The 27,894-nt window shown below is 46.9% G+C and overlaps 3 protein-coding genes across 3 annotated transcripts; 1 reads left to right on the top strand and 2 right to left on the bottom strand.

The window, feature by feature from the left end:
• Positions 1–1,081: 1,081 nt before the first annotated feature.
• LOC130378839 (G2/M phase-specific E3 ubiquitin-protein ligase-like) lies at positions 1,082–3,594 on the bottom strand. The gene is made up of 4 exons (XM_056585447.1): positions 3,413–3,594; positions 2,974–3,191; positions 2,104–2,316; positions 1,082–1,110 (listed from the first exon to the last, which is right to left on the bottom strand). The coding sequence occupies exons 1-4, from the start codon at positions 3,592–3,594 to the stop codon at positions 1,082–1,084; spliced, it is 642 nt and encodes a 213-aa protein (XP_056441422.1).
• A 329-nt stretch (positions 3,595–3,923) lies between these two features.
• Positions 3,924–25,670, bottom strand: LOC130378838 (histone-lysine N-methyltransferase PRDM7-like). The gene is made up of 12 exons (XM_056585446.1): positions 25,165–25,670; positions 16,563–16,622; positions 16,123–16,240; positions 15,693–15,809; positions 11,283–11,333; positions 8,136–8,215; positions 6,911–7,037; positions 6,245–6,375; positions 5,485–5,628; positions 5,324–5,388; positions 4,938–5,127; positions 3,924–3,956 (listed from the first exon to the last, which is right to left on the bottom strand). Exons 1-12 carry the CDS (start codon positions 25,288–25,290, stop codon positions 3,924–3,926), a joined length of 1,242 nt encoding a protein of 413 aa, XP_056441421.1. The 5' UTR covers positions 25,291–25,670.
• On the top strand, positions 24,945–27,676 carry LOC130378843 (uncharacterized). The gene is made up of 2 exons (XM_056585451.1): positions 24,945–25,297; positions 25,710–27,676. The coding sequence occupies exon 2, from the start codon at positions 25,788–25,790 to the stop codon at positions 26,757–26,759; it is 972 nt and encodes a 323-aa protein (XP_056441426.1). The 5' UTR covers positions 24,945–25,297; positions 25,710–25,787; the 3' UTR covers positions 26,760–27,676.
• The last annotated feature ends 218 nt before the right edge of the window (positions 27,677–27,894 follow it).

The following is a 27,894-nucleotide window of genomic DNA, read 5'->3' as shown; positions in this document are numbered from 1 at the left end:
ATCACTCCAACTCCAAGGCTAGGCTGTTTCACTAAGACCCCAAACAACCACAACTAACCAGCCTACATATCCACAACAATGCGCAACAATCAGTTCATTGCGTATCTTCTGTTTGGCGCACATGGCTAAAAAAATACTTCACTACAAGTAGGCTATAAGTCCTCCAAATAATTCAGCAGAATTGCATTACCTTTGCATTACCTGCCTATGCCACAAGCATAGGCAGCAGTAGTCATTATGCGCTAAAATGGTCCCTGCCAGTGTTTTTCTATTCTGATGTTTGTGGATGAATCTTTCAGCTACAGCTTTGTTACATTTCCTTGCGATGGTTTGCTGGTTTAATACAGCAATACATCAAATGATGTAAGATGATGTGTCCGTTGCGTGGCTGTCATGTGAGAGCCGTATACGCATTTTAAAAACACCTGTAATCAGCGTGACTATGACTTTCCGAGCGGATCATTGGGGGCTCTTCAATCATTTATTTTTCAGGATTTTCTCCCGTCATCCTCCAGTTTATCGCAAACATCTGGAGATAAGTCGGTTTAATTAAATACTCAAGTGAAATACAAGTGTACCTCCAAATTGCACTTATTGTACAGTACTTCGGTAAGGGCATTTACAATCCATCACTAAAGTTTTGATAGAGTATTCTGATTCAGCGGATTTAAAATGTATTTGTATAATCTTCACAAATCTTGCAGCAATGCAATGTTAATATATCATCATGGGAAATGAGTATTCTGATTCAGCGCATTTACTATTTATTTGTATAATCTTCACAACTCACAGCAATGAAATGTTAATTTATCATCATGGGAAATAGCATATAAACAAGCTTCATAAAAATTCATTTCTAAGCAGTAGGCCTACTACATATTTCTCAACGTAAACATCATGACCATAAGCTATCCCAAAGTTTTCACACCTTTCACACAGTAGGGCAGCATTAGTCATACATAATTAACAACACATCAAAGAAACTTTATTGAGGGATAGCAGTGAAAAAAACATCTGCGTCTTGGGTAAAGTTGGGCTATGCTTAATGTGAGGAGCAGGGCCCGATTGGAAGGAAGCCCATTCAGGACGAAGTTGACCTGGAGAAGGCAGCTGCAGGCAGATGAAGATGGGGGGGCTCTACTTCTTATTACCACAACAGGAACAGAACTCAGCCAAGCCAATGAATTCAGCCAAGTCACTGAGAAGTCTGTCTGTAACATTTGGAAGATACAGTTCAACCATGTAGGACTTTTGTAATTCCCCATTGTACTTTACAGAGATAGAGCACTTTGTTGCAGTCAGACATTTGTTTTTGTTTACCTTTAACATAGTGAGTCTGGAACACAATAGTTTGACCTGGCTTGGTGGAAAGCCCACTCACCACGTCAAGGTGCAGGTCATGAGTGGGAAAAAAAGGTGTGTGTGTGTGTGTGTGTGGGGGCACTCCAAGCGTCCTTCCCTGTGTGTGTGTGTGTGTGTGTGTGAGTGTGGGGGCACTCCAAGCGTCCTTCCCTGTGTGTGTGTGTGTGTGGGGGCACTCCAAGCGTCCTTCCCTGTGTGTGTGGGGGCACTCCAAGCGTCCTTCCCTGTGTGTGTGTGGGGCACTCCAAGCGTCCTTCCCTGTGTGTGTGTGGGGGCACTCCAAGCGTCCTTCCCTGTGTGTGTGTGGGGGAGCACTCCAAGCGTCCTTCCCTGTGTGTGTGTGTGTGTGTGTGTGTGTGTGTGGGGGCACTCCAAGCGTCCTTCCCTGTGTGTGTGTGTGTGTGTGTGTGGGGGCACTCCAAGCGTCCTTCCCTGTGTGTGTGTGTGTGGGGGCACTCCAAGCGTCCTTCCCTGTGTGTGTGTGGGGCACTCCAAGCGTCCTTCCCTGTGTGTGTGTGGGGGCACTCCAAGCGTCCTACCCTGTGTGTGTGTGTGGGGGCCCTCCAAGCGTCCTTCCCTGTGTGTGTGGGGGCACTCCAAGCGTCCTTCCCTGTGTGTGTGTGTGTGGGGCACTCCAAGCGTCCTTCCCTGTGTGTGTGTGTGTGTGTGTGTGGGGGCACTCCAAGCGTCCTTCCCTGTGTGTGTGGGGCACTCCAAGCGTCCTTCCACGGGGTTGGGCACCTTCCTCCATGGCCTCCTTAAATCGATTGTACTCCGGATACACCGGTAGCCTGAGGACCAGGGAACAGGTATTGGCCGTGGGGAAAAGGGCCGGTCCATCTTCCTCATGGAGGACTTCAAGCCGGGGTCCGATGGGAAAACCCACAGCAGGAATCCTTTTGAGGCCCATGGCAAACGCCAGAACCGCCCCCAGGGTGAGACTCGTATCTCCATCTGAGATAACTTGTAAGAACGACCGCATGTGAACATTAACAGGAATTTTACACTGCCTGACATGTGCCAATCTTTAGTCGTCCTTAGTTAAGATAAGATATACTTTATTAATCTCAGCAGAGAAATGTAGGTTATGTTTTATGTTGGTTTAGGTTGCATTTCTCAGATCACAATAGAAATGTTCAAAAGTCCTTGTTTAACCCTAAGTGTGCACTAATAGTGTCATTCTTTCGAAAAAAATATAAAATGTGTTATGCTGGTTCTGTCACAATCGGTTCACTATAATTCCCTATGCAGTGCTGTATTTACAGGTATGCCTAGGTTCACAAATCAAATAGTAAATATTTTTCATGTGTGCATTTGTTCATTCATGCAGAGCTGTAAACAGTCTTGTATTTTTCCTTTGTGTTTTGTGACCCATTATTGTTTGTGAAGACTTAACTTCTACAGGATGCCCCTTTTATATCCATTCATGATAATATCACCTGTTACCAGTTACTAATGTTGAAACAGTTGAACATTGTTGTTTTTTGAGCATTCTACAGCTTTCCTCTTTGGTGGTCCCCTGTTTTGAATTGTGCATCAAATTCAGAATAAGCATATATTAACAAAGAACAATTAGATAGATAAGGGTTGTAGATAGAAACACTTCCTTACCCTCCACCTCGATCAGCCAGTCCCTCCAATATATAAGGGTCCTGGCCTCCTTCCTCCTCCGATTGGAGCCCGGCTCAGACAGGTAGGACGTCATGAATGTGGACTCCAACCGGGAGGCCAGCAGCGGCTCAGGTGTGTCCATGAAGACCCCCTTGAGCTCCTCATGGTGGATCCTCAAAAGAGCTAGAATCCCGAAGGTCTCCAACCCTTCTTTGAATCTGTAAAATCAATGAGATAATAGATCATAAAAAATATAAGGTCTGTTGCTCTGAAGCCTGTTCTAGCCTACTCCATTGTACATAATGTGAAGATAAAAATCAATTAGACAAGGAATCCTTTCAATTAATATAAATTTAGATTATTTTGGAACACATGATAACTTTTCACTCCAACACAAAGGTCTCAGTCCATTAAATAGTCAATTCCCAGCTCCACTTACTGATTGAGAGCAGTCAAAATACAGCCCTCTGTGAGGAAGTTGAGGGCTGCCCCCAGCAGCTCATCCCTATGCGGGAGGCTCCGCACAAAGGAAAGGAGCCCATGAGGGAGAGCTCGTCTGTGGCCTCCTCCATAGCCTCCCTGGCACCTTCCACATGTGTGGCATCTGCAATCTAATATCATACATTAGGAACAATAATCATTATTTGGGATTTCTGACCCATTATGTCAGGACCACTTGGCTCGAGTAGAGCTGACATAACAAAGGGAGCCACGCTGGTTGTAAAGATGGAACAATTATTTATTTAAAGTGCTAATGCCAAAACCTTATCAGTAAGGGGAAGCCAAACCAAAAGTGTAGTGCATATCAGTAGATGTAATATAAAGCAAAGTGAGGTAAAGATGAGGAGCGAAGATGCAGCCAGCCCTTCCCCGTCAGGCCATAGCAGTAGTGAGAGAGACCGAGCCGACGGGAAAGGCGTCTTTTATCTCCAGCTCAATCAGCCCAGCCATCAGCCCGGCACGACCAACAGAGACAGCTCCCCCTAGTGGCGATAGAAAGAACACGGACACGGAACACGGACAACCATGACACGCCAAGCAAGGCAGGCAGAGAGGCATATCCAGCACGGCAAAGCTGGGCGTGACATCACTCCCCCCTAAAGGACAGAGGCCCATATTAACGGGACTCTGTATCTGCCCAACGATCCCAAAACACCAAAACACAATGAGTAAATTCTAACCAAATAATGAATTCACAATGGAAGACTCATACACCCTATTGGGCACATTCACCCATTTAACCGTGCGGGCACAACTGCTAGGCCTACAACCCATCACCAACACCGGCCATTCTCACCACCCGATCTTCACCCCATCCGCAGCTGCCACCTGCGAAACATCAGGCACGCCCACCCCAAAAGCGAGCGCCACAGGACTAGCCGCAGTTATCTCCCCCACCACCTGCAATGGCGAGGAATAATACGGTTCTAGTAGATCGACATGACAGTGTTGTTTTCTCTTCCTGTGCTCAGGAGTAGACACTGCATAGTTACTCTTCGAGATTTTACGCAGGACAGTGAACGGACCAGAGTATTTCGCCCCAAATGGCGAGCCCAGAGTGGGTTGTAGCGGCGCAGGTTTAATGGACACATTTGGTTTACCTGCCAGTTGACAAGTATAACCAGCTTTAACGTACCCCGCTACATCTCTTTTAATACGTGGCCAATAGAAATGCTGCAACACACGATCGTAGGTCTTTCTCACCCCAAAAAGTCCAGACGCGTCCCCGTGCGCAGTTTTCAACCCTACATCACGGTACTCTACAGGCATCACCACCTGCAACACCTGATCTGCCCCATCTTTTGTTTATTATATTTAAATTTATGTTAAAACTTTACTATTTCCTGTATAATTTCTTGACTGCTTTGTTAATGTAGATGTTTATTGTCCAAGCTCTTTTGAATTAAAATGAGATGTGGTCATGAAGTGCCGCATAGAAACCAAACCCTGACAGAAAGGCAGACCTTAGTAGAGCTCTTGTTGTTCCACAGTCGATCAAATCCGATTCCCAGATGTCTGGCGTATTCGTCCCCATACCAGACCAAGAGCTCTGCTCCTGAAGTCACGAGGCCACAGGAGCGATACAGAATCCCTCCTTTGTGCTGAAACGATATTAGGTTCTGTTCCTCTTCATTACGAGCACAATTGACGTACCTAACACACAGACAGGTACGTCAACACACCTTTACAGTGTATCTTCTGCATATGTCATAGCAACACAGAAAATATTGTGGATCTAATCAGATAACAGACATGGAGAAATATAAATGTTATCAATAAAGTAATGTAAGTAAGAAAATTGTGAACATTATTCATGCAGTAGATGGTATAAAAGTGAATAGGGTCCTACCTCATCCAGTTAGAAAGTGTCTCTCTCTTTGCATCAATGTAATCATTGTGTCTGCTCTTGTAGATCTGGAGAAATGTGTTAATCAGACTCTATGCCATCCAATAAACACAAAAGCACACATACAAGACTAGATCAAAATAAATGAATACAAACACACTGACCTCCCAGGAGTATCCACTCTCCAGGGTTCCCTCTTCATCGGTCCTGTGTCCTTCGTAGGGTCCAAAGTGTGTTCCAATGGGAAGGCCACCGTCTCCACAGTAAAACACCCCTAGACCGGCCCCAGGGATCCCAGAATCTCTGATCTACCCCACATGAGACAGAGACGGAGAGAGGACTCTCACTCTACGACTGAGAGTCGTAGAGTGAGAGGAATACATAGAGGAAGGGAGGGAGGGGTGGAGGAGGGAGGAGAGATAGAATACAAGAGAGGTAGAGGAGAGCGAGATGGAGACACATGGAGAAGAGAGATGTAGAGAGAATGAGGCAGGGAGAGACAAAGAGAGGTGAGAGGAATGGAGAGAGGAAGAGAGGTGGTGAGATGGAGGGGGGGAGAGGAAGATAAGATATGATAAGAAATGAATGGAGATGAGTAGTTGGGAAACAAGTGAGAAAGAGAGATTTAGACAGGAAGAGGGAGGGAGGAAAGGAAAGAGGGGGTTGGGACAGGGGGGGGAGTTCAGAGAGGGAGTCACAAAGAGAGGCAGATAGAGGGAAATGGGGGGAGAGAGGGAGAGATAGACGGAAAGCACGATTCAGGAAGAAGAACCATTGGGGGAGAGATATATCCATCTGCTTTGGCAATATAACTGTTCACATTACTGTTTTTATATACATTAGCTGGGAAATGTATTGAACAATGAATGTTATACCGTCTCATTGGACGGGGAGAACTTTGTTGTGTTAAAGTACGACATATACCTCAAACCCAGCGGGCAGCGTCTTCTTGGCTCTGTCTTTCTCTCTGACAGCAACGGGGCGATCAGCCATGAAGACGATAGGACCGTGGACCGCGCACTCTTCGAGGAAGAAAGTCCTACACTCATCACAGACTGGAGAGAGTTCATTTATTTATAACGTCCAAGAGAGCTTCAGCTACAAATCTATATTAAATAGACAGAAACAGGAAGATTAAAAATTGGTTTGTGAATGAAAAAGAGGTGGGAAAAAAGAGGTGGGGAGAGAGAGAGACAGAGACAGAGACAGAGACAGAGACAGAGACAGAGAAAGAGACAGAGACAGACAGAGACAGAGACAGAGACAGAGAGAGAGAGACAGAGAGACAGAGACAGAGACAGAAGTAGTCGTCATCCTTAGGTACTTCCGGTTCTTGGTAGTTAACTGAGAACATTTCTCAGGTTCGTCTCTCTTGAATAAACACTTGAGCCCTTCATATGTTCATGGATAACTGATTCACACACACACACACACACACACACACACACACACACACACACACACACACACACACACACACACACACACACACACACACACACACACACACACACACACACACACAGTTACAGACTATACGTGCACAAAAAGGTGTTATTGCAGTGAAGCAGTGGTGGGATCAGAGCTAACCCAATGAGACCTCCTCCTGGACTGCAGAGCCCCTCTCTACTCCTCCTCCGGGGGGGTCGATCTCTGGATGAGAAGGAGTGGGCCCTCCAGAGACCTCCTGGTCACTCCAGCCCCGCCCTGAGAGACTCTGACAGACAGAACGACTAGTTAGGAGTACTCACTGTTTTATTAATGTGGGTAGGTACTAGGGCTGTACGGTATGGACTAAAATGTATATCACGGTATGATTTGAGGAATAGACGGTAACGGTATTATATCACGGTATGTTAATTTTATCTTCTAATTTCGATATAAATGCCTCTGAAGGGGGAAAAATACTGGAAAGGCATCAAAACCACATCAAAAAAATTAAATTATTTTCTGAAGTTACTTCCATCTCTGAAAAACACTAATGTTTAATAGTATGGATTTGTTTCTCCACTTGCTTGCGGACCTTGCCGTATAGTTTTGGCATCTCAATTTGGCTGAAGTGTGTGTGGGCAGGAAACGCGTACCTGGGATCGAGTGTTTTGACCATCTCTTTAAAGCCCTTTCTATCGACATTTTCAAAGGGAACCATGTCCTTAGACAGGTAAACAGTGACAACGTTTGTCAGCTCGTTCCACCACTGGCATTCAAAATGCCTGCGGAAGCAATGTCTGATTGCAGCGACGGCTTCACGCTTCCAGCGTCTGTCTCGTACGTTGTGGAATGAGAGCTTGTGAAGGGACTATTGCGCGAGCACGCAGGAGGGCTTGCTGCGCGCCTGCGTGCTTGCGCAATAGCATACGGCCTGAGAAGGCAGTATCGCTGTCAATCTGTCCCTGGGAAAAGTAACGTGGTGCCGAATTGAAAAAGGAACTATGTTTCGTTACCTTATTTTCAGTAGTTGCTCGTAACTTTACTTTTTACATGAAAAAGTAGTTAGGGAACTGTATTAACGCATTACTTACTTTGTTACGCGTTACACACAACATTGTCTACCGGTCACTCCGGTCTCACGCTAACGTCAAAATCCATACCGTAGCGCAAATTCACACCGGTATACGTTCAGCACCGTTTATACCGTACACCCCTAGTAGGTACCTTACCTCCTAGCAACAATACGTCTAAGGTTATACATCGTGCTGGTGTAATTAATACCCTTAATCCATGAGTCTGCTGTCACACGGACATGAAGCAGGTCTCGTACCATAGAGGACAGGACATGGTAAGGCTGCTGAAGGTGATGTGTGCTGTTTTATACCTGTACAGAAACTGCATCTGACGTACTGGGCTGTTGTAGAGACCCCTGTCTGACTGTTGGTGGCTTCCACACTCGAGCACCTGCTGACATAACTGGCTTTAGGTTAGGATGTAACCTGCTAACTATTACCAACTGACTATATGAGTTAGGATGTGACCTATTACTACAACAAACAGACCATATGTAAGGACGTACTATATTAACTATGACTAACTGACTTAAAGGTAGCTTAGAAGCTATTAACAACCAAGGCAGTATAAAACCTATTACTATTAACTTACTATAAGTTAGTATTTAACTTTCTGACTTACGATCAATTAATATTTAACCAAATAACTACTTACTGAATCTAAGTAAGGAAGTATCCTACTGACTACTAACTGACTAAAAAGGTAGTATAAGCTACTAACAACCAATGAAGTATAAAACCTAACTTGCATACTATATCTGACTAACTATAAGTAAGGATGTATGCTACAAACTCCTACTAACTGACAATAAAAGGGAAACTTCTTGTTGCCATGGCGCTGTGGGAGACGGCTGCCTCTCCAGTAGCTCTCCCGTTTTTTAACTTCTTTCTACTTATTGTGTGTTTAATATATATACTGTACTATACTAAACTATATACTATATACTATAGATACTTCTATTCTATTTATTTTTTCTAAAAATGCAACCAAGAGCCAGCTCTCTCACTTACCCAAGAGAGGAACTACTGGCTTTGCAAACAAACGGACTAACGGACAAAACAAACAACAAACAAACAAACGGACGGGCTGGGATACGACACCCAATCCCAGCGGAGCTGAGGAGGAGACCCAGGGGCTGCAAGGCTGGAGCTAAGATAAAGGCTGAGCTTGCGGATAATCGTAGGCGCTACAAACCATCTATTCCCTCCGTAATCATGGGGAATGTGAACTCGCTGCCGAACAAGATCGACGAGCGGTCCGCGCTGAACAACCAACGGATCTACCGTGACAGCAGCTTGTTCATCTTTACGGAGACATGGCTTAACCACCTTGTACCGGATGCTAACGTGGACCTGCTGGGATTCACTGCCGTGAGAGCCGACAGAGACACTAAAGCGAGCGGAAAAAGCAAAGGTGGGGGTCTCATCATGTATGTCAACAACCGCTGGTGTAACCCAGGACATATCTCCATAAAGACAGTCTCATGTTGCCGGGACCTCGAGCTGCTAGCTGTTAGCCTGCGGCCATATTATCTGCCGAGGGATTTTAGTCATGTGATCACCGTCTGTGTTTACATTCCTCCGAGAGCGGACGCAGCCACTGCCTGTGAGAAGATACACTCCGTCACAGCAAGGCTGCAGACACAGCACCCTGAGGCATTTATGATCATCTCTGGGGACTTTAATCACGTAACTTTGGATTCTACTTTGGCAGTTTTTCACCAGGTTGTAGACTGTACTACCAGAAACAACAGGACAATTGATCTCCTCTATGCTAATGTGAGGGATGCATATAGAGCGACTCCCCTCCCCCCACTGGGGAAGTCTGATCACAACCTGGTTCACCTACAGCCACTGTACATCCCCCTGGTCCAAAGACAGCCGGTGACAACTCGCACCATCAGGAGGTGGTCCCCTGAGATGGAAAGTGCCCTGAGAGACTGTTTCGACACCACAGTATGGGATGTGTTGATCGACCCGCATGGTGAGGACATAGAGGGGATGACACACTGTCTGACGGAGTACCTCAACTTCTGCGCAGACGTGGTCTCCCCTGTCAGGACTGTCCGCTGCTACCCTAATAACAAGCCATGGGTAACGCGGGAAGTCAAGGCTGTCCTCAACAAGAAGAAGGCTGCCTTCAGGAGCAGGGACAGGGAGGCCATGAAGGCAGCACAGAAGGAGGTGAAACACTGTGTGAGGGAAGCTAAGGACAGCTATAGGAGAAAGGTGGAGCAGAAGCTGAGGGAGAACAACATGAGGGAGGTCTGGGAAGGTGTGAGGACCATCACAGGTCACAACACAAAGACCAGAGCTACAGGGGGGACAATGCAGACAACGGAGAGGGCGAACGAGCTGAATGACTTCTTCAACAGGTTCAACCAGCCCTCGTCCCCCCCACCACCACCACCACCACCACCATCACCACCACCACCCTCACCACAGCCATCTCTCCTTCTTCTTCCCTCTACACACCTCCCCCCAGACACCACAACATCCCCCTCCTCCCCCCCACCTCAACACAATCCCCGCCTCACATCACCATAGACCAGGTCAGAGGACAGCTGAGGAAGCTCCAGCCCAGGAAAGCAGCAGGCCCAGACAAAGTGTGTCCGAGACTGCTGAAGACCTGCGCTGCAGAACTGGGAGAGCCGCTACAACGGATCTTCAACCTTAGCCTGCGGCTAGGGAGAGTGCCCACGATCTGGAAGACATCCTGCATCGTTCCGGTTCCGAAGAAAAACAGGACCAGCGAGCTGAATGACTTCCGACCGGTGGCACTCACTTCACACCTGATGAAGACGTTGGAGCGGCTCTTCCTCAACCTCCTCAGACCCCAGGTACAACACGCCCAGGACCGCCTGCAGTTCGCGTACCAGCCAGATGTTGGTGTGGAGGATGCCATCCTCTACATGCTACACCGAGTCCACTCCCATCTGGATAAGGGAAGCGGCACAGTGAGGATTCTCTTCTTGGACTTCTCCAGTGCCTTTAACACCATCCAGCCCCCTATGCTTCACGACAAACTGAACAGGATGGGAGTGGAACCCTATCTGGTGGACTGGATTGATGATTACCTCACCGACAGGCCACAGTATGTCAGGCTGAAGGACATCACGTCTGACACTGTGGTCAGCAGCACTGGAGCCCCCCAGGGTACAGTGCTGGCCCCTCTTCTCTTCACCCTGTACACCTCAGACTTTTGCTACAACTCTGAGCTATGTCATCTACAGAAGTACGCCGATGACACAGCCATCGTTGGGTGTATTAGGGGTGACAGAGAGGAGGAGTATCGGAGTCTGGTGGGGGACTTTGCTCTCTGGTGCCACACTAACCGGCTACAGCTCAACACCTCTAAGACAAAAGAGCTGGTCATTGACTTTGGAAGATCCAGACCAAGTCCGAGACCAGTCCTGCTAGACGGAGCTGAGGTGGAGGCTGTGAATTCCTACAAATACCTCGGGGTCTGGCTGGATAACAAACTGGACTGGAAAACACACACCAGCTACCTGTATGGAAAGACACAAAGCAGGTTGTACTTCCTGAGGAGATTGCGGTCATTCAACATCTGCAGCAAATTGCTGTGGATGTTTTGTCTGTGGTTGCCAGCGTCCTCTTCTACACTGTGGTGTGCTGGGGAGGCAGCATAAACAAGAGGGACACCTCCAGACTGGATAAACTGATCAGGCGGGCTGGCTCTGTGGTCGGCATGAAGCTGGAACCACTGGTGACGGTGGCAGAGAGGAGGACACTGGACAAACTGCTGGACATTATTGACAATGCCAGCCACCCCTTGCCAGGGGTGCAAACTCATCAGGGGTGAAAAATGTGACAAGGACCCAAACCCCCTCGCGGAATATATATATATATATATATATATATATATATATATATATATATATATACATATACACACACACACACACAATATATATACACACACACACACACAATATATATACACACACACACACACACACACACAATATATATACACACACATAGTGTTGGGATAGTTCACTTTCTACGTGAACTAGTTCAAAGTTCAGTTCACAAATTTTAAAATGAACTTCAGTTCAGTTCAGTTCAGTTCAGCGTTCATAATTCAAAGATTTGAACTAAGTTCACAGTTCCAAAAAATTAACTAGTTCATAGTTCTTTTTTTCAATATGTTGCTGTGAGCTATTATTTTTTTTCGGTATTTTGAACATCGAGCCCACTTCGTGATTTGTCAGGATGAGGATGAAATAGAGTGGTTGAATCAAGCATCGTAGCGAAATACAGTTTCTATCGTGTTTTATTGTACATTTAGCGATTTCTGTTGGAAGACTCATTGCCCGTTGGCCGGAAGCGGAAAGGGAACTAGTTTCGTTGTAGTTCCAATTTGGTTGTAGTCTTTTCGCTCGGTTCTAGCCCTACTGTTGAGTCGGAGAACCGAGCGAAAAGACTACAACCAAACGTAAACAGCCCCCATTTCCGTTTCCGGCCAACAGGCAATGATTCTAGGAGGTATTCTAGTCCGCTGAGCTATGAGCCAGAGAGCTAACGTTATGGATTGTACATATTTATAATTCGAAATTCGTCTCAGCCTTTATACCACAGGTACTCTAGGGTCTATAGCATATAAACGTGTTGTCTGATTACAGTTTGATTTATTTTTCACAATTTAACAGATCTCGTTTTGAAGAATAATCACCGCGCCATCCGTTTCAATGGGAATCGGGACGGTCTATAGTTTCAACATAAAGTGTATTTATATTTTTTAATTCGTCCCAGCCTTTACACCACAGACACTATAGGGTCTATAGCATATAACCGCATTTTCTGATTGCAGTTTAATGTAACAGTAAGCTGACAACACCGCAACTGCAAATTAACCACACGGATATAACCGGCAACCGGTCAAACAAATGTTCTCATTAGCACGTTAGCCTACGTTAGAAAGCCTGACGTTTTTGAAGCGTACCAACGTCACTCCTGTCTAGTACGGCATCAAGGCAGCTACAGACCCGAAGATGACATGATTACACGGGTTGGCCAAACGAACAAGCTTGGAATAAATATTTATGACAGCTTGCGTTCGCCGATTACTTGGACGCCCCCCCCCCCCCCCCCCCCCCCCCAAATATTTTTATTGCAGATCTCCATGAATCACACAAATGACCTTTTTCGGAACAAAAACGGCGAATTTCGCCGAAAGGTGACAAGTTTGCATCCCTGCTTGCACACTGTCATCAACAACCAGAGGAGCCTGTTCAGTGGAAGGCTGCTCCTTCCCAAAGTTAGGACCAACAGACTAAAGAACTCCTTTGTCCCTCATGCCATCACACTATACAACTCCTCACTCGGAGGGAAGTAGGAGGAAATAGAATAGAAGTAATAGAAGTAATAGAGTAATAGAGTAAAGAGGAGAGATATAACCTATTCCACTGCTTAATTTGAACTGCTAATTTATTTAATTTAGCCACCCCTTGCTCACCGTCATTTCATATATGATATGATATTTATCCACAATGCCGTATGTGTATATGTGTATGTGTGTATGTATGTGTATGTATGTGTATGTATATGTATATATGTGTATGTGTTAGGGGTGTAACGGTACACGTATTTGTACCGAACCGTCACGGTACAGGCACTTCGGTGCGGTTACAGAGGTGTACCGCGGTTCGTAAATGTGGCGTACATAGCGTTAATATGGTGAATGTAAAGGCTTGTTTTGCAATACGGAATTTAAAACTTGAAGTCGGAGTTCCACCCGAACCGTTTAGCCAAAGTAATGTAGCGACCCTGGGACAGTTAAATAGTTTGTGTTATGTGTTGCATTATATTTCGTTGTCCGTTATGCCAGTTGTTCTGTGTGCATGTATTGTAATGTTCTTCTTGTCAATCAGCGTGGGGGTGAATCATTAGGTCAGCTGGGGGAGGGCCTTGGAAGAACAGGAGGGTGGGGGCCTGCACGCGAGTGAGACCGTGTTGGGGGTTGCCGGGGTAACCGGGGTTTGTTTTGGGTCGGTTTTCTGCCGTTGGTTATGTCGTTACGGGTTTCAGTGACCTGGTTTTGGTTCATTAAAACTACCTTCAACTACTAATGAATCGACATCATTATGTCACCGGCGAGGTCACTACATTGGTGTCAGAAGTGAAACTATTATTTATTTATTTTTTCTCGGTCCTGCTGTGCTCGGCGAGTCGGCTACTCCGACTCCGTAATCCCTTCAGCAGCTCTCAGTCGGGATGTCGGATACGCAATGCAATTGGCCGCCCGATCTATCTTATACAGTGTATAAGATATAAGATCAGCAGCTCTCAGTCGGGATGTCGGATACGCAATGCAATTGGCCGCCCGATCTATCTTATACAGTGTATAAAATATAAGATCAGCAGCTCTCAGTCGGGATGTCGGATACGCAATGCAATTGGCCGCCCGATCTATCTTATACAGTGTATAAAATATAAGATCAGCAGCTCTCAGTCGGGATGTCGGATACGCAATGCAATTGGCCGCCCGATCTATCTTGTACAGTGTATTTACAAACCGAACAATTAGAAACCATTTAAGCAGTGTTGTAAATACACTTCCAAAGCTTTTCAAATCTTATTCGGTGTTTTATTGGTCCTGGTGCAAAGTAAACAATGTACAAAGTAATTAAGGTACAAAGTCAAACCGAAGAAGTGATTCAGGAAATGATTTGTTAGAGGACCAATCACAGCCCTTGCCGTCTCCGTTGCGTCGACCAATAGGTCCATGGTTTCGACGCATAGTTAAAAATATTGGATGTGCACGTAAGCTACGGAGAGGGTCTCCGACAGGCTGTCCGGCTATGGATAGGGCTCCCTGTGTCTACTTACAGCACTTTAACATGCACACGCATTTGAAAAGGCGCCATCCAGGTGTTACTATCACCGTTGCTGTGAAAAAAAAAAGCGAGCTGTACAAACCCAGCTCACTGGGAATTCAGAAACGGAAATGCCATAAAAGTTTATTGGTGTTTTCAGTGCTGCTTTTTTTTTTTTTTTTTAATTCCCCTTAACTATTAACCGTACCGTATCGTACCGTACCGTGACTTAAAAACCGAGGTACGTACCGAACCGTGACTTTTGTGTACCGTTACACCCCTAGTATGTGTGTATATGTATATGTGTGTGCATGTGTATATGTATATATATATATGTTTATTTATGTTTACATTTATTTATTTATATTTATTTATTTATATTAATCCTCTATACAGTTCTCTACATTTATCTTTTATTTTACTTGAATCCTGTTTTACTTCTATTATTATCTACTTTCTATATTAGCTAAGAGTTTATTGTTTACTGTTTACTGTTTTTTGTTTACTTTTTATAGTTAGTTAGTTAAGAGTTTATTGTTTATCTTATATTATATTATAATTATTGTTTACTGTTTACTTTTTATTTTACTTTTTATAGTTATCTAAGAGTGTATTGTTTATCTTATATTGTATATAATTTAATATTGTGTTGTGTTTCTTTCTGTAAGATACTGGACAATCAATTTCCTTGAGGGAGTCATCCCAAAAGGATCAATAAAGCCTAATCTAATCTAATCTAATCTAATCTAATCTAATAAAGTAGTATATAAACGACTCACTTCAACTAACTGACTAAAATGGGTAATATAACCTGCTAATTTACTATGAGGTACAACCTATTATTAAAAATGTTTATTACAGGTTTTCCTTTTTTCAGATGCAATAAAATCCCTTTAAATCAATAAAACCCCTTTTTGTTGCTATATCTTTGGTCAAATGATGCGGGCTAATGTATCTTCAGGGCTTTGAAAGGGATAATGTTCACTGCACATTACTCCTTCCAGAAATGTCTTGTAAATGTCTTTGTACCGGTCAATCCAGAGGTCCAGAGCTGCTCCTCCTCAGAGTCTGTCTCTTCAGGTGAGCAGACTCTCACCTGGCCGGGCTTCTCTCTCCTCATGAAGGCTGGAGCCACAAAGGACAGGCCTGACACACACACACACACACACACACACACACACACACACACAGACACAGACACAGACACAGACACAGACACACACACACACACACACACAGACCGAAACACACACACACACACACACACACACACACACACACACACACACACACACACACACACACACACACACACACACACACACACACACACACACACACACACACACACACACACACACAGACACAAAAGAAGCAGTGATGTGTACAGCAGCACCACCTGTGTCTGTATGTAGAGCAATGTACTCAGTAAAATAGTATTTAAGTATGAGTGGTTTACCAAGAGACGACATAACCAAATGGTTTTCCTTGATCTGCAGGAATCTTTTTTTCTCTGCCATACAGAGGCGGTTCCATTTTGTTGTGGAAAAGTAGGCCCTGATATCCGCAAAGTCCTCCTTCACCACAAACAGACAACATAATGTCCAATACTGTTCATCTACAACCTTACCACTTCGTAGATAGACAACCTTAACACATTCTAGGTAATACTGAATATATCAAAGTCAACAGTTGCTATAGAGCAGCCAATTAACTGTTGTAAATCCCACATATTTTGCATAAATAAAGTAATATCGTTCTCCTAAATTGCCATTCTCTCCATGGAGGGTCCCTTTCATGAACACATTGGTCTTATCTGATCGTCTGATCTGATTTAATGGTGATTAACTCACCAATGTTGCATGAACAGATGTTTAAAGTATTGATATGGTGTCTCACCTCCTCCACTGAGTGACTCATCTGACTGGTAGGCCTACAGCTTGAGTCCAGATCAATCGTCTAACAATGAAACATAATTAGAACATCCGGGGTAAATATCGACGGCTAACATCCCTTTGCAAAGTTAATAAGAGTTACTTAACGTTGGTTAGTGAATTGGCGCTGACTAGTCAACACGATGATTGGAGGGATTCTGACCATAAATCACTTACGTCGTCCACTTATGCTTAGTTATGTTAGCCATTAAATTATATAATAACCAAACAAGTTTAGAATATAATACATTTCAGATCATATATGCCTTACCACATGCACTTGAATGGCACTAAAATGGAGATCCGAGATTCTATTGTTCAGTTGATTCGGCCCCAAACTGAGAAGAAGCGGGAAAACTTGGGAGAAGTCCCGCCCCTTCTGCCGTGTTCCAATACCCGTACTGTCCGTACTTACTAGCCAACATTTGAGTACGCAGTACGTTACAATTCAGATCCGGCGAAAAGAAGTATACCTCAAGGACCCGGATGCCGTACTCAAAACGGGCTAATCGTGAAGTGTGGATCGAAGGACACTCCCAGGCCCCCAGGATAGGCGCATACTTCCGCAATCCACCAGTGCTCAGAGGCCAAGCCTGGTATTGCAGCTGTTTAAGCTGGCTGTGGACGGGGGTCCGTCATTTCATGTGGCCCAGAAGTAGATATCGCCGTCCACTCCAATACAAGTGGGGAACAGGATTGTGTCTCCGCAAAAAATTTCTGGATATCAATCAAAGGCTCATAATTATATTTCTACGCTGTTCTAAAAAAATGTAAGTTTTTTCTTTTCAAAACGCCTCCTCAAGCGTTTTATTAGCAGTTTATGTTGGGTGGGCAGCTGAAAGGAGTCGTACTGAAACAAACGGCTCCTTGCTATGGACCTATTTTGAAGTGCACGGCTCCATTAACTTCCGAATTAAATTAAATTCCGAATTAACTTCCATCAACTCCATTAACTTCCAAAGTCTGAGATTTGTCCTTTTACTTAACATGAATGGCGTTCAACACGGATATATAACACACATATCATTCAAATAGCTGTAACAGGCACGGGCGTATTGATTACCTGATTGATTATGGGAGACCTACGTAATTTTCATAATATTGTTAATTGTCTAATATTAACATTTCAGTTGCGTTGGTAGGTATTTCATTTTCATTTGCTTGTTTAGCTATGACAGGGTTATGGTTAGCTATGTATGACAGTTGACAATGTTGGTGTATTACAATTCATTATTTGGGTAGGCTACTCCAACTTCGTTGCTGGTCGATATGTAAACATTTACTTTTATATAAATTATTGATTGCATTTTTCGTAAATAGTTAGTTGGAAGGAATCTGTTTCTTAAGCAATAACATTGAACTGAATTTTTTAGGCCTCCATACGTTTACTATACATGTTACTATGGTATTATATGGAGCAATCTTACATATTTATGAAGTTTCCAGATCAATAAAGTTCTATCTCTTCTTATTTGAACTGCATGTATGTCCTCTTGATTATAGTATTACAGTGTGTACCTTGGTTATCAGCTATCATAGAATGGTGTCCAAATGGCTGCATGTGTAAGAAATAGGATTTGAACCAAGTGTTACAATAAAAAAAGCTTTTATTACAAGACCCCCCACCCCAAATTTTAACAAAACACTTTTTTGTATATACATGTTTCATGTATTTATATGTTTTTTTACATGTTGTGACTGTCTGAGTTTGTGATGTGAGTCTTTGGTCTCGTATTTATATGCATGTTTCATGTATTTATGTTTTTTACACATTGTGACTGTCTGAGTTTGTGATGTGAGTCTTTGTTCTATTGTGTCTCGTATTCATATACATGTTGTGACTGTCTGAGTTTGTGATGTGAGTCTTTGTTCTATGTTCCCACTCTTGGCCTGCACCTTGACGTGGTGAGTGGGCTTTAAACTAAGCCAGGCCTTTTATATTTTTTCGTTTGTTATTCACAGTCTATCTTATTAATGATACAAAGCCTTAATTAAACCCCTTCTCTTCTGTTTGCAGAAACTGGAAACTTCAGAGTATATTTTATCTTAAGTTAGATAATCTTTTTTTGTTTCCTCATCAGATCCCAGTCCATCATGCTCCTCTGCTTGTCTGCCGTGCCACCATCATGCCTCATGCATCACCTCTCAGCGCCCTGCCCAGCTGCATCTTATTCCATTTCGAAAAAGCGAGCATCTCACCAAGCAAAGTTTTGCTAATGCCTGCTCAAGTTATTTAAATACTTCATTCTATGGATATCTGAAAATATTTACAGATGGTTCTAAAGATCCCAAAGGACAATGTGGTATTGGCATATATATTCCAGAATTTGAAAAAGGATATGGATATAGAGTGGGTGACTTTATCATACTCAATCGAGATGGCCACAATAATAACCGCTCTTAGATGGGTTGTAGATACTAAGTTTTATAACAGATAATTCAATACGTGAAGATTTGGTGATAGAGGTAAAGCAATTTCTTTTAAATATTATAAGCCTTGGTTTAATTATTCAGTTCTGTTGGATTCCAGCCCACCATGGAATATATGGCAATGAAATTGCTGATAAATTAGCTAAAAGATACTAATGTAGCGGTATCGTATTCACTGTGTATGTTGTATGGTGCGTGCCCCCTTTAAGGGAAGGGGGCGTGGCACCCACCTGGTGTTACAACGCAGGTCTTAAGGAACACACCTCTGGCTGTGCGGGTTCTGTGTTTTGGGAAATAAATCCTTCTCGTGTTTTTCACCGGCAATCACGTCTCCGTCTCCATTTCATTGCGATCTCCTACATTGGTGACCCTGACGGTTTCCGGACGTTTTACCGGATTACTGTTCTATGCGCTGTAAGAGCGAGGACGCGCAGATCGGAGATTGGGCTATGGAGTTGGATTCGGCGGAAGGTTCCGTGGCTGCTGCTCCGGTGATGGCAGTCTCCCTGAAGCTCCCGGAGTTTTGGGAACGGCAGCCGCGGGTCTGGTTCGCGCAAGCGGAGGCGCAATTCGCGCTGAAGGGGATTACTGCGGATGAAACCAAGTTTTATTATGTAGTCTCCGCGCTTGGTGGCTCGACGGCGGCCAGAGCGATGTATATTCTCGAGGACCCCCCGGCCCGTGGGAAGTATGCATTGCTAAAGGGGTTCCTGATGGAGACGTTCTGTTTGTCGGAGGCTGAACGGGGCAAGCAGCTTCTGGCATTGAATGGCCTCGGGGACTCCAAACCATCGGAACTCATGGATCACATGCTCAATCTCCTGGGGAGTAATAGGCCTTGTTTTTTGTTTCGGGCTTTATTTATGCAGCAGCTGCCAGTGCGTGTTAGGGCAGCTCTAGCCAACAGCGACACCACAGACTTTCGGGCTCTGGCTAGGGAGGCGGATCGTTTTTTCGCCGCCGGGCGCGAGCGCTGCACGGCCGTATTGGCCCACACCACTGGCGACCTGGAGATGACGGACACCATCGCTGTGGCCGCGGCGACACGACGACAGCCACAGCAGTCTGCAGGCCTGTGCTATTTCCACGCCCTGTATGGACCCAAAGCTAGGAGGTGCCGCCCCCCGTGCAGTTTCGTGGCATCGGGAAATGCACGGGCCGGCACTCGCTAGCTGCCGTGTGTGTCGGCCGTTCTGGGGGTCTGTTATTCATCACAGATACAGGCTCTGGGCGACGGTTCCGGTGTGACACGGGGGCCCAGGTGAGCGTTCTGCCCGCGTCACGCATTGACAGAATAGGGGGCGGCCACGGCCCTGCACTGGAGGCCGCCAACGGCAGCCCCATCCGCACCTTTGGGACTAGGACTGTTAATTTATGTTTCGGGGGTCAGCGTTTCGGCTGGGATTTTGTCACCGCGGAGGTGTCCACACCCCTCCTCGGCGCCGATTTCCTCTGCGCCGATGGCCTTTTGGTGGATGTGATGAACCGGCGCTTGATAAGTGCTGAGACTTTTAGCTCCCTGGCATGTGAGCTCAGTGGCTCGGGCACGACGAAGCTGGCGGGCGCACTCTCACCCTCCGATGTGTTTTCCCCCCTCCTCGCGGAATTCCCGGAGCTTACGGAGCCCACGTTCTCAGCTGCCGCCACCAAGCACGGAGTGGAGCATCATATCGCGACCACTGGCCCGCCGGTCTACGCCAGGGCCCGGCGCCTCGACTCTGCTAAACTCGCCGTTGCTAGGTCTGAGTTTGACACCCTGGAGCGTCTTGGAATTGTCCGGCGATCGGACAGCCCCTGGGCTTCCCCGCTCCACATCGTCTCGAAGCCTGGCGGTGGGTGGCGTCCATGTGGGGATTACCGCCGGCTCAATGACATTACGGTGCCCGACCGCTATCCCATTCCCCACATCCAGGACTTTTCTGCCCGCCTGGCCGGTGCGGTAGTGTTCTCCAAGGTGGACCTCGTTCGGGGCTATCACCAGGTGCCCGTCCAGCCGCAGGACGTCCCGAAAACGGCGGTGATCACTCCGTTTGGACTATTTGAGTTTTTACGGATGCCGTTCGGCCTGAAGAACGCAGCCCAGGCCTTTCAGCGCCTGATGGACACCGTGCTGCGGGACCTGCCATTCCTGTTCGTTTACCTGGATGACATTCTGATCGCCAGCGCCTCCACGGCCGAGCACATGAAGCATCTGCGAACACTCTTCGAGCGGCTCAGCCAGCATGGCCTGATTGTCAATCCAGCCAAGTGCCAATTCGGCCGGATCGCCATTGACTTCCTGGGCCACCGCATCACCAAGGAGGGAGCTGTTCCCCTGCCCTCGAAGGTGGCTGCAGTTGCGGACTTCCAGCGCCCTCTTACAGTTCGGGCCCTGCAGGAGTTTTTGGGGATGGTGAACTTTTACCACCGTTTTGTTCCCCGTGCGGCCCGGCTCATGCGGCCCCTGTATGAGGCACTCAAGGGTAAGACAACGAAGCATATTATTGACTGGACCGCTGAGAGAGAGGCGGCCTTTGGGGACACTAAACGGGCATTGGCCGAGGCGACTATGCTGGCGCATCCTTTGCCTGCGGCGCTGATTGCCCTGACCACCGACGCTTCGGACTATGCAGTTGGTGCTGTGCATGAACAGTTGGTGAACGGCGTCTGGCAGCCGCTGGCATTCTTCAGCCGGCAGCTCCGCCCCTGTGAACGGAAATATAGCACCTTCGATAGAGAGCTCCTCGGCCTTTACCTCGCCATTAGGCATTTCCGTTTCCTGTTGGAGGCTCGGCCATTCTCCGTTTTCGTGGACCACAAGCCATTGACGTTCGCGATGGCGAAGGTTTCGGAGCCGTGGTCTGCCCGTCAGCAGCGCCAGCTGGCCTACATCTCCGAGTTTACCACGGACATCCGCCATGTGGCGGGTAAGGACAATCACGTGGCTGATTGCCTCTCCCGGGCCATCACAGGAGCTGTCCACCTGGGAATCGACTACACCAGCATGGCAGGTGATCAGGCCTCCGACCCGGAGGTCCAGGCTCTGAGGACAGCTGTCACGGGACTCAGGTTGGAGGACATCAAGTACGACAACGTCGGTGCCACGCTCCTGTGTGACGTCTCCACTGGACAGCCAAGGCCGGTCGTGCCCGGCAGTTGGAGGCGTCAGGTTTTCGATGCCGTGCACGGCCTTGCCCATCCTGGGCGGAGGACATCACAGCAGCTGGTGGCCGGGAAGTTTGTCTGGCATGGCCTTAAGAAGGACATTCGGGACTGGGCTCGGGCCTGCGTGGTTTGCCAGCGAGCCAAGGTGCATCGGCATGTGACTGCTCCGCTGGCGCATTTTTCAGTGCCGGAGCGGCGGTTCGACCACGTGCATGTGGACCTGGTGGGGCCCCTGCCGCCCTCTCAAGGGTTCAGCTACCTCCTAACGATGGTGGACAGGACCACCCGCTGGCCGGAGGCTGTCCCGCTGGCATCCACTACGACCTCTGACGTGGCCCGGGCGTTCATAGGCACCTGGGTCGCCCGATTTGGCCCCCCTTCTGATGTCTCCTCTGACAGGGGACCTCAGTTCACTTCCGAGCTGTGGAATGCGGTCGCCGGGGGCCTGGGTGTGCGGCTCCATCGAACAACCGCTTATCACCCACAGGCTAATGGGTTGTGTGAGCGGTTTCATCGCTCCTTGAAAGCTGCACTCCGGGCCAGCCTTACGGATGACGGTTGGGTCGATAGGCTCCCCTGGGTCATGTTGGGCCTCCGGACTGCCCCTAAGGAGGACCTGCGGGCTTCGTCGGCCGAGCTGGTTTACGGACAGCCACTACGGGTTCCTGGGGATTTCATCCCCACCGCCACAGCTCCCTGGTCGGCAGCCCAGGAGCGGACCTCGCTCCAGGACAGGGTCCGGGGTTTCACGCCGGTGCCCACCTCGCAGCACGGCCTCCCGAAGGCTTGTGTGCCGCCCAGCCTGCGGACGGCGGGGTATGTGTTCATCCGCCATGATGCCCATCGGGGCCCTTTCCATCCTCCCTACGACGGTCCGTTTCGCGTCCTGGAGGCCGGGGACAAGGCCTTCTTGGTAGACATAGGGGGCAGGCCTGACTACATTTCGGTCGATCGCCTCAAGCCAGCCCACCTGGATCTGGACCAGCCCGTGGGGTTGGCTCAGCCCCCGCGGCGGGGTCGTCCTCCGGTTTCCAAGCCACACCGTCTCATGACTCCTGCACTGCCTGCTGTGGCCCCCTCGGCCCCCGCACCGGTTCCGCTGAGTCGTTTCGGGCGGGTGCTCAGGGCTCCTTCCCGTTGGCCTTGACTGTTCGGGAGTGTGAATTCTGGGGGGGCGTCTGTAGCGGTATCGTATTCACTGTGTATGTTGTATGGTGCGTGCCCCCTTTAAGGGAAGGGGGCGTGGCACCCACCTGGTGTTACAACGCAGGTCTTAAGGAACGCACCTCTGGCTGTGCGGGTTCTGTGTTTTGGGAAATAAATCCTTCTCGTGTTTTTCACCGGCAATCACGTCTCCGTCTCCATTTCATTGCGATCTCCTACACTAACCTAATTAGAAGAATTTAACCTTAAGTATATATATTTTTTCTTTACTATTTTTATTTATTCATTTCTTTTGTTTGTTTGTTTTATTTTGTTTCGTTAGTTTCGTTGAAGTTATTTTTATGATTTAAAGTATCATTTGCCAACGTCCTTGTCACACACTCCTGTATAGTAGTCCAGTAGGTGGCGGTATATGGGGAAAAACTATGATCCGCCACTAAACAAGAAGAAGAAGAAGATCTCTGCATCCGGTAAGTCACGGACTAGGCCACGTGTCTTGGCCCCATAACGCGGAAGCAAATCGCTCCTGTATGTTACCCTGCGCCACTGAGCAGTTTGTATCAATGGTGGATTCAATGATTCGTTTCCGTGACCCAGTTCGCGTGATTCAGTTCGCCACGAGGAGTCGTTCGCGAATCGTTCGTTCGTTCGTTCGTTCAGTCGAGTTTCCGGTAGCACTAACTCCACTGAGTCTGACTGACTCAGCTGAGAACCGTGCAATGGGGTCCATTCCATGATGCGATTTACCGCTTCCGGAAACCAGGCTGAACGAACATACGATTCGTGAACGACTCCTCCACGTTCAGTCGAGTTTCCGGTGAATCGATTCACCGGAAACTCGACTGAACGTAGAGGAGTCGTTCGCGATTCAGCCTAGTTTCCGGTAACGGTGAATCGCATCATGGAATTCACGCCATTGCACGGTTCTCAGTTGAGTCAGTCAGACTCAGTGGAGTAAGTGCTACCGGAAACTCGTTCGTTCGTTCAGTCGAGTCGGTGAATCGAATGGTGAACGAGACGACCGAACGAACGAGAGAGACGAACCGGTTCAGTTCGTTCGTCCTAAAGACTCGGTCATTCGAACCGGTTCGCGAACGAACGAGCCAACACTAGACCAGCCTCCACACTCAGCATGGGGGGGGGGGACTGCTGCTGCTGCTGGGGCTCCTCTCCGGGGGGTCTGCAGGAAGGACCCTTCAGAGCGTCTCGGTCCCAACTATATATAGAACCGGAACTAGAACTATAGTGGTCCCGCAGCAGTGCTTGGTTTTGCTGTCTTTCCTTTTGATGTGAAAATGCGTCCACCAAAAGTGCAAAAATCCTTAGAGTAAATATAAAACAAAATCATGAAATAACTACAGCAACAGCTTTTAAGTGTTGTATTATGAAGACAAGACATAGCGATGGATAGAGGATATCTCTCAGATAGCACTTGTTCTGATACCATTATGTCTGCACATTATCATGGCTCCTATTGCACTCCTACCATCCCTGGAGAGGGATGGTAGGAGTGCAATAGGAGCTTCTCCAGGTTCCCTGATATTAGGGGGGTTTCCCTGCCCTTTGGGGGGCTAGGGTCAGGGGGTGTCCTTTAAGAAGCGGCCTGCGAAGCCCTTCAGATCTCTGGTCCAGGGTGTTCTAACCTGTTTGACCTGATGGGGATGTGGTGTTTCAAGGCTGCTTGGCTGGGGGGGTCTATAACGGATTGTGTGCGTGGTAGTGTGGCTGTGTGGTGTTGGTGCGATTGGTGTAGGTAGGCCTCCAGGGTGAATACATTTCAAAAAAGAGATATCTATTTCAAAAGGGTGAAGCTGTGAGGGGGCTCTGACCTGCTGACGGTGACGGTGGTGGTCCCGTGGTGGGTAGCCGGAGAGGGTGGAGGTCCCGTGGTGGGTAGAGGCGACGGCAGGACGGTCCCTGGTAACTGCTGACGGTGACACAGCCAACGGGCCCATAGATTTGGTAGGTGACCTTTTTAGAGCATTTAAAAGAAATAAACCACTCAAATAAATATCTCCATCTATTATGTTTATATATTACTGTATAACTGTGTGTATGAATGTATTACTGTGTAACTGTATGTGTGTGTACATGTTAATAATCAGTGAATAATAACAAGTATGCTAGAGACCAGCACTTGTTCTGCTTAAGTGTGTTCTTAATTCAACACGAGAGCTACAGTACTTCTGATGTTTCTTCTAGATGGGGAGGGATTCTGCAGACCGTAGGAACACTGTCTGGACTGTGAATGACAGCCATGCAGTATGAATATATCCCTGTGTACATAACTGTGTGTGTGTGTGTGTGTGTGTGTGTGTGTGTGTGTGTGTGTGTGTGTGTGTGTGTGTGTGTGTGATTTCTAATGAAATTCCAGGCAATCAGAGAAGTCGCTCTTTCAAAAATCCAACACCTGTTTGCAAACATCCATATACCTCAGAACATCCTCACAGAGATGACAAACAAGACGGTGAGCCTGGTGAGGAAATGGCTTGGCTTAAACACCCACTCGACCCGTGACATCATCTTCCAAGCCCGCGGAGATGGAGGTCCCGGAGTCCCAAACATTGAGTGGGTCTACACCGCCACCAGAACCAACCACCTCCTCAAGATGCTCAACTGCGACGACGTGACAGTCCGGGAAATGGCCCGTGAATCACTCCTCCTGCATATGCAGCGACGCAAAATCCCACCTGCGAAGGAGAATGAGCGGCAATTCCTCGGATTCAAAATAAAAGATAATGGAAAACTGGACATCAGAACTGCAGGCTTCGGTGTGCGGTCAGACTGGATGGATCTCAATGACCTGTGCCACCGCTCAGGAATAAATCTGAAGTGGGCGGGGCCCGATGGTACACCTGTTGCACTGAACTCTGTTGTCATGGACCCGCTCATCAATGTATGCGCGACCTTTGAACAGGAAGATGGGCAACACGAGCTGTCAATCAAAACAGCGAGAGCCACAATGCTAAGAATGAAAGTAGAAGAGAGTGCGCAGCATTGGACTAGCTTAAGCCTGCAGGGCAAACTGGCACTGCTACCCTTTGCAAACCACTCTGTGTCCCACTCAATCCTCTCAAACACGACCATTGGAGAGGACGTCCTTATCTTTTGCATTAAGGCCCGCTTACAGGTATTGCCAAAAAAATACAACCTGGCAATCTGCTATCCATCGCAACACAACCCACACTGCATCCTACATCCCACCCCAGACAATAAAGAGACAATGGCTCATATCCTAAACGGCTGTAGCTTTTACAAAGGACTGTACATCGCCAGACATGACCGTCTGGTGGACTTGGTCTCACAAGAACTCAGACAAGTACAGGACAGAACAACACACATGTTGTTCTGTCAATACCCCACAACAATACCCCCACCTACCTCTCTGACCTCCTGGAATCCTACACTCCTGCCCGCTCACTGAGATCCTCCACAGCAGGCCTACTGCATGTCCCTAAGGCGAACCTCAGCACCCTGGGAGAGAGGGCTTTCAGCTACATCGCCCCCAAGTTGTGGAATTCACTGCCAGACTACATCAGACACTGTGACTCAATTACTGACTTTAAAAGCAGACTTAAAACTAATTTCTTCAAGATAGCTTATGGACTGACTGACTGACTTTTATTTTTCTTATTTCTATTTATTTCTATGAGATTATTGTAATTGTAATGAGATGATTGTTTGTGAAGCGACCTTGGGTGTCATGAAAGGCGCTTGAAATAAAATGTATTATTATTATTATTATTATGTATAAGCACAGCACTGTGAAATTGAACTGGTTTGATCATAATTGTACTGATAACAACATACTGTATAACATCCCAAACACCCCGGACATTGTTTTCATTAACCAAGCCAGAAAATCAGTTACCATCTTTGAAATAGGCTGTGCGTTTGATCTGTATATGGACACTTGCTTCACATCCAAATTCATGAAATACCAGCCATTGGTAGAATGTATCACAGCTCTAGGATATAACTGCCAATTAATCATAGTTGTGTTCGGAAGTCTGGGGCATGTACACAAACTTGTGCTCCGAGGTTTGCAGATGGGTGGACTGCAAAAGGCTGATGCGAAAAGAGTTCTAAAATTCTGCTCAGTCTCAGCGACCATAGGCAGCCTCCACATCTGGAAAAGACGTTGTGTTGTCTATCCCTGAATGCCATATTGTCATATGCAATGCTTTAACCTCAGCTAAACCATCATAATTTCATCTCTACTCCTCTGCGTGCTTAAGCATTTTGCACATTCAGTGTCTGGTTAGTTTTCAGATTGAAACCTTCTAATTAATGTTTGTGAAAACTTTGTTTTGCTTGTAGATCCAAATAAAATAATTTGTTAAACCTGTTTGTGTGTGTATGTGTGTGTGTGTGTGTGTGTGTGTGTGTGTGTGTGTGTGTGTGTGTGTGTGTGTGTGTGTGTGTGTGTGTGTGTGTGTGTGTGTGTGTGTGTGTGTGTGTGTGTGTGTGTGTGTGTGCATTTATCTTTTGAGTTTTATACGTCACCATAATCACGAAACATTGACTGAGCGTCTCTCTCACCGTCTCTGACAGCAGAC

This window comes from Gadus chalcogrammus, unplaced genomic scaffold, assembly GCF_026213295.1.
Source record: "Gadus chalcogrammus isolate NIFS_2021 unplaced genomic scaffold, NIFS_Gcha_1.0 GACHA105, whole genome shotgun sequence".
In the NCBI taxonomy this organism is placed as follows: Eukaryota; Metazoa; Chordata; class Actinopteri; order Gadiformes; family Gadidae; genus Gadus; species Gadus chalcogrammus.
Note: the sequence above shows the minus strand (reverse complement) of the source record. Positions and strands in the feature narration are given on the sequence as shown.

Excerpts from the sequence above, each read along its gene's own strand:
- LOC130378839 (XM_056585447.1), bottom strand. The coding sequence starts at position 3,594 with ATGATATTAGATTGCAGATGCCACACATGTGGAAGGTGCCAGGGAGGC. Across the intron at positions 3,192-3,412 it reads ATTTTGACTGCTCTCAATCA|ATTCAAAGAAGGGTTGGAGA; the intron begins GTAAGTGGAGCT and ends TTGATTTTACAG. Across the intron at positions 1,111-2,103 it reads TAAGGAGGCCATGGAGGAAG|CTGCCTTCTCCAGGTCAACT; the intron begins GTGCCCAACCCC and ends ATCTGCCTGCAG.
- LOC130378838 (XM_056585446.1), bottom strand. The coding sequence starts at position 25,290 with ATGGGCCCGTTGGCTGTGTCACCGTCAGCAGTTACCAGGGACCGTCCT. Across the intron at positions 7,038-8,135 it reads CAGATGCAGTTTCTGTACAG|AGTCTCTCAGGGCGGGGCTG; the intron begins GTATAAAACAGC and ends TCTGTCTGTCAG. Across the intron at positions 5,629-6,244 it reads CGCTGCCCGCTGGGTTTGAG|ATCAGAGATTCTGGGATCCC; the intron begins GTATATGTCGTA and ends CATGTGGGGTAG.
- LOC130378843 (XM_056585451.1), top strand. The coding sequence starts at position 25,788 with ATGACAAACAAGACGGTGAGCCTGGTGAGGAAATGGCTTGGCTTAAAC.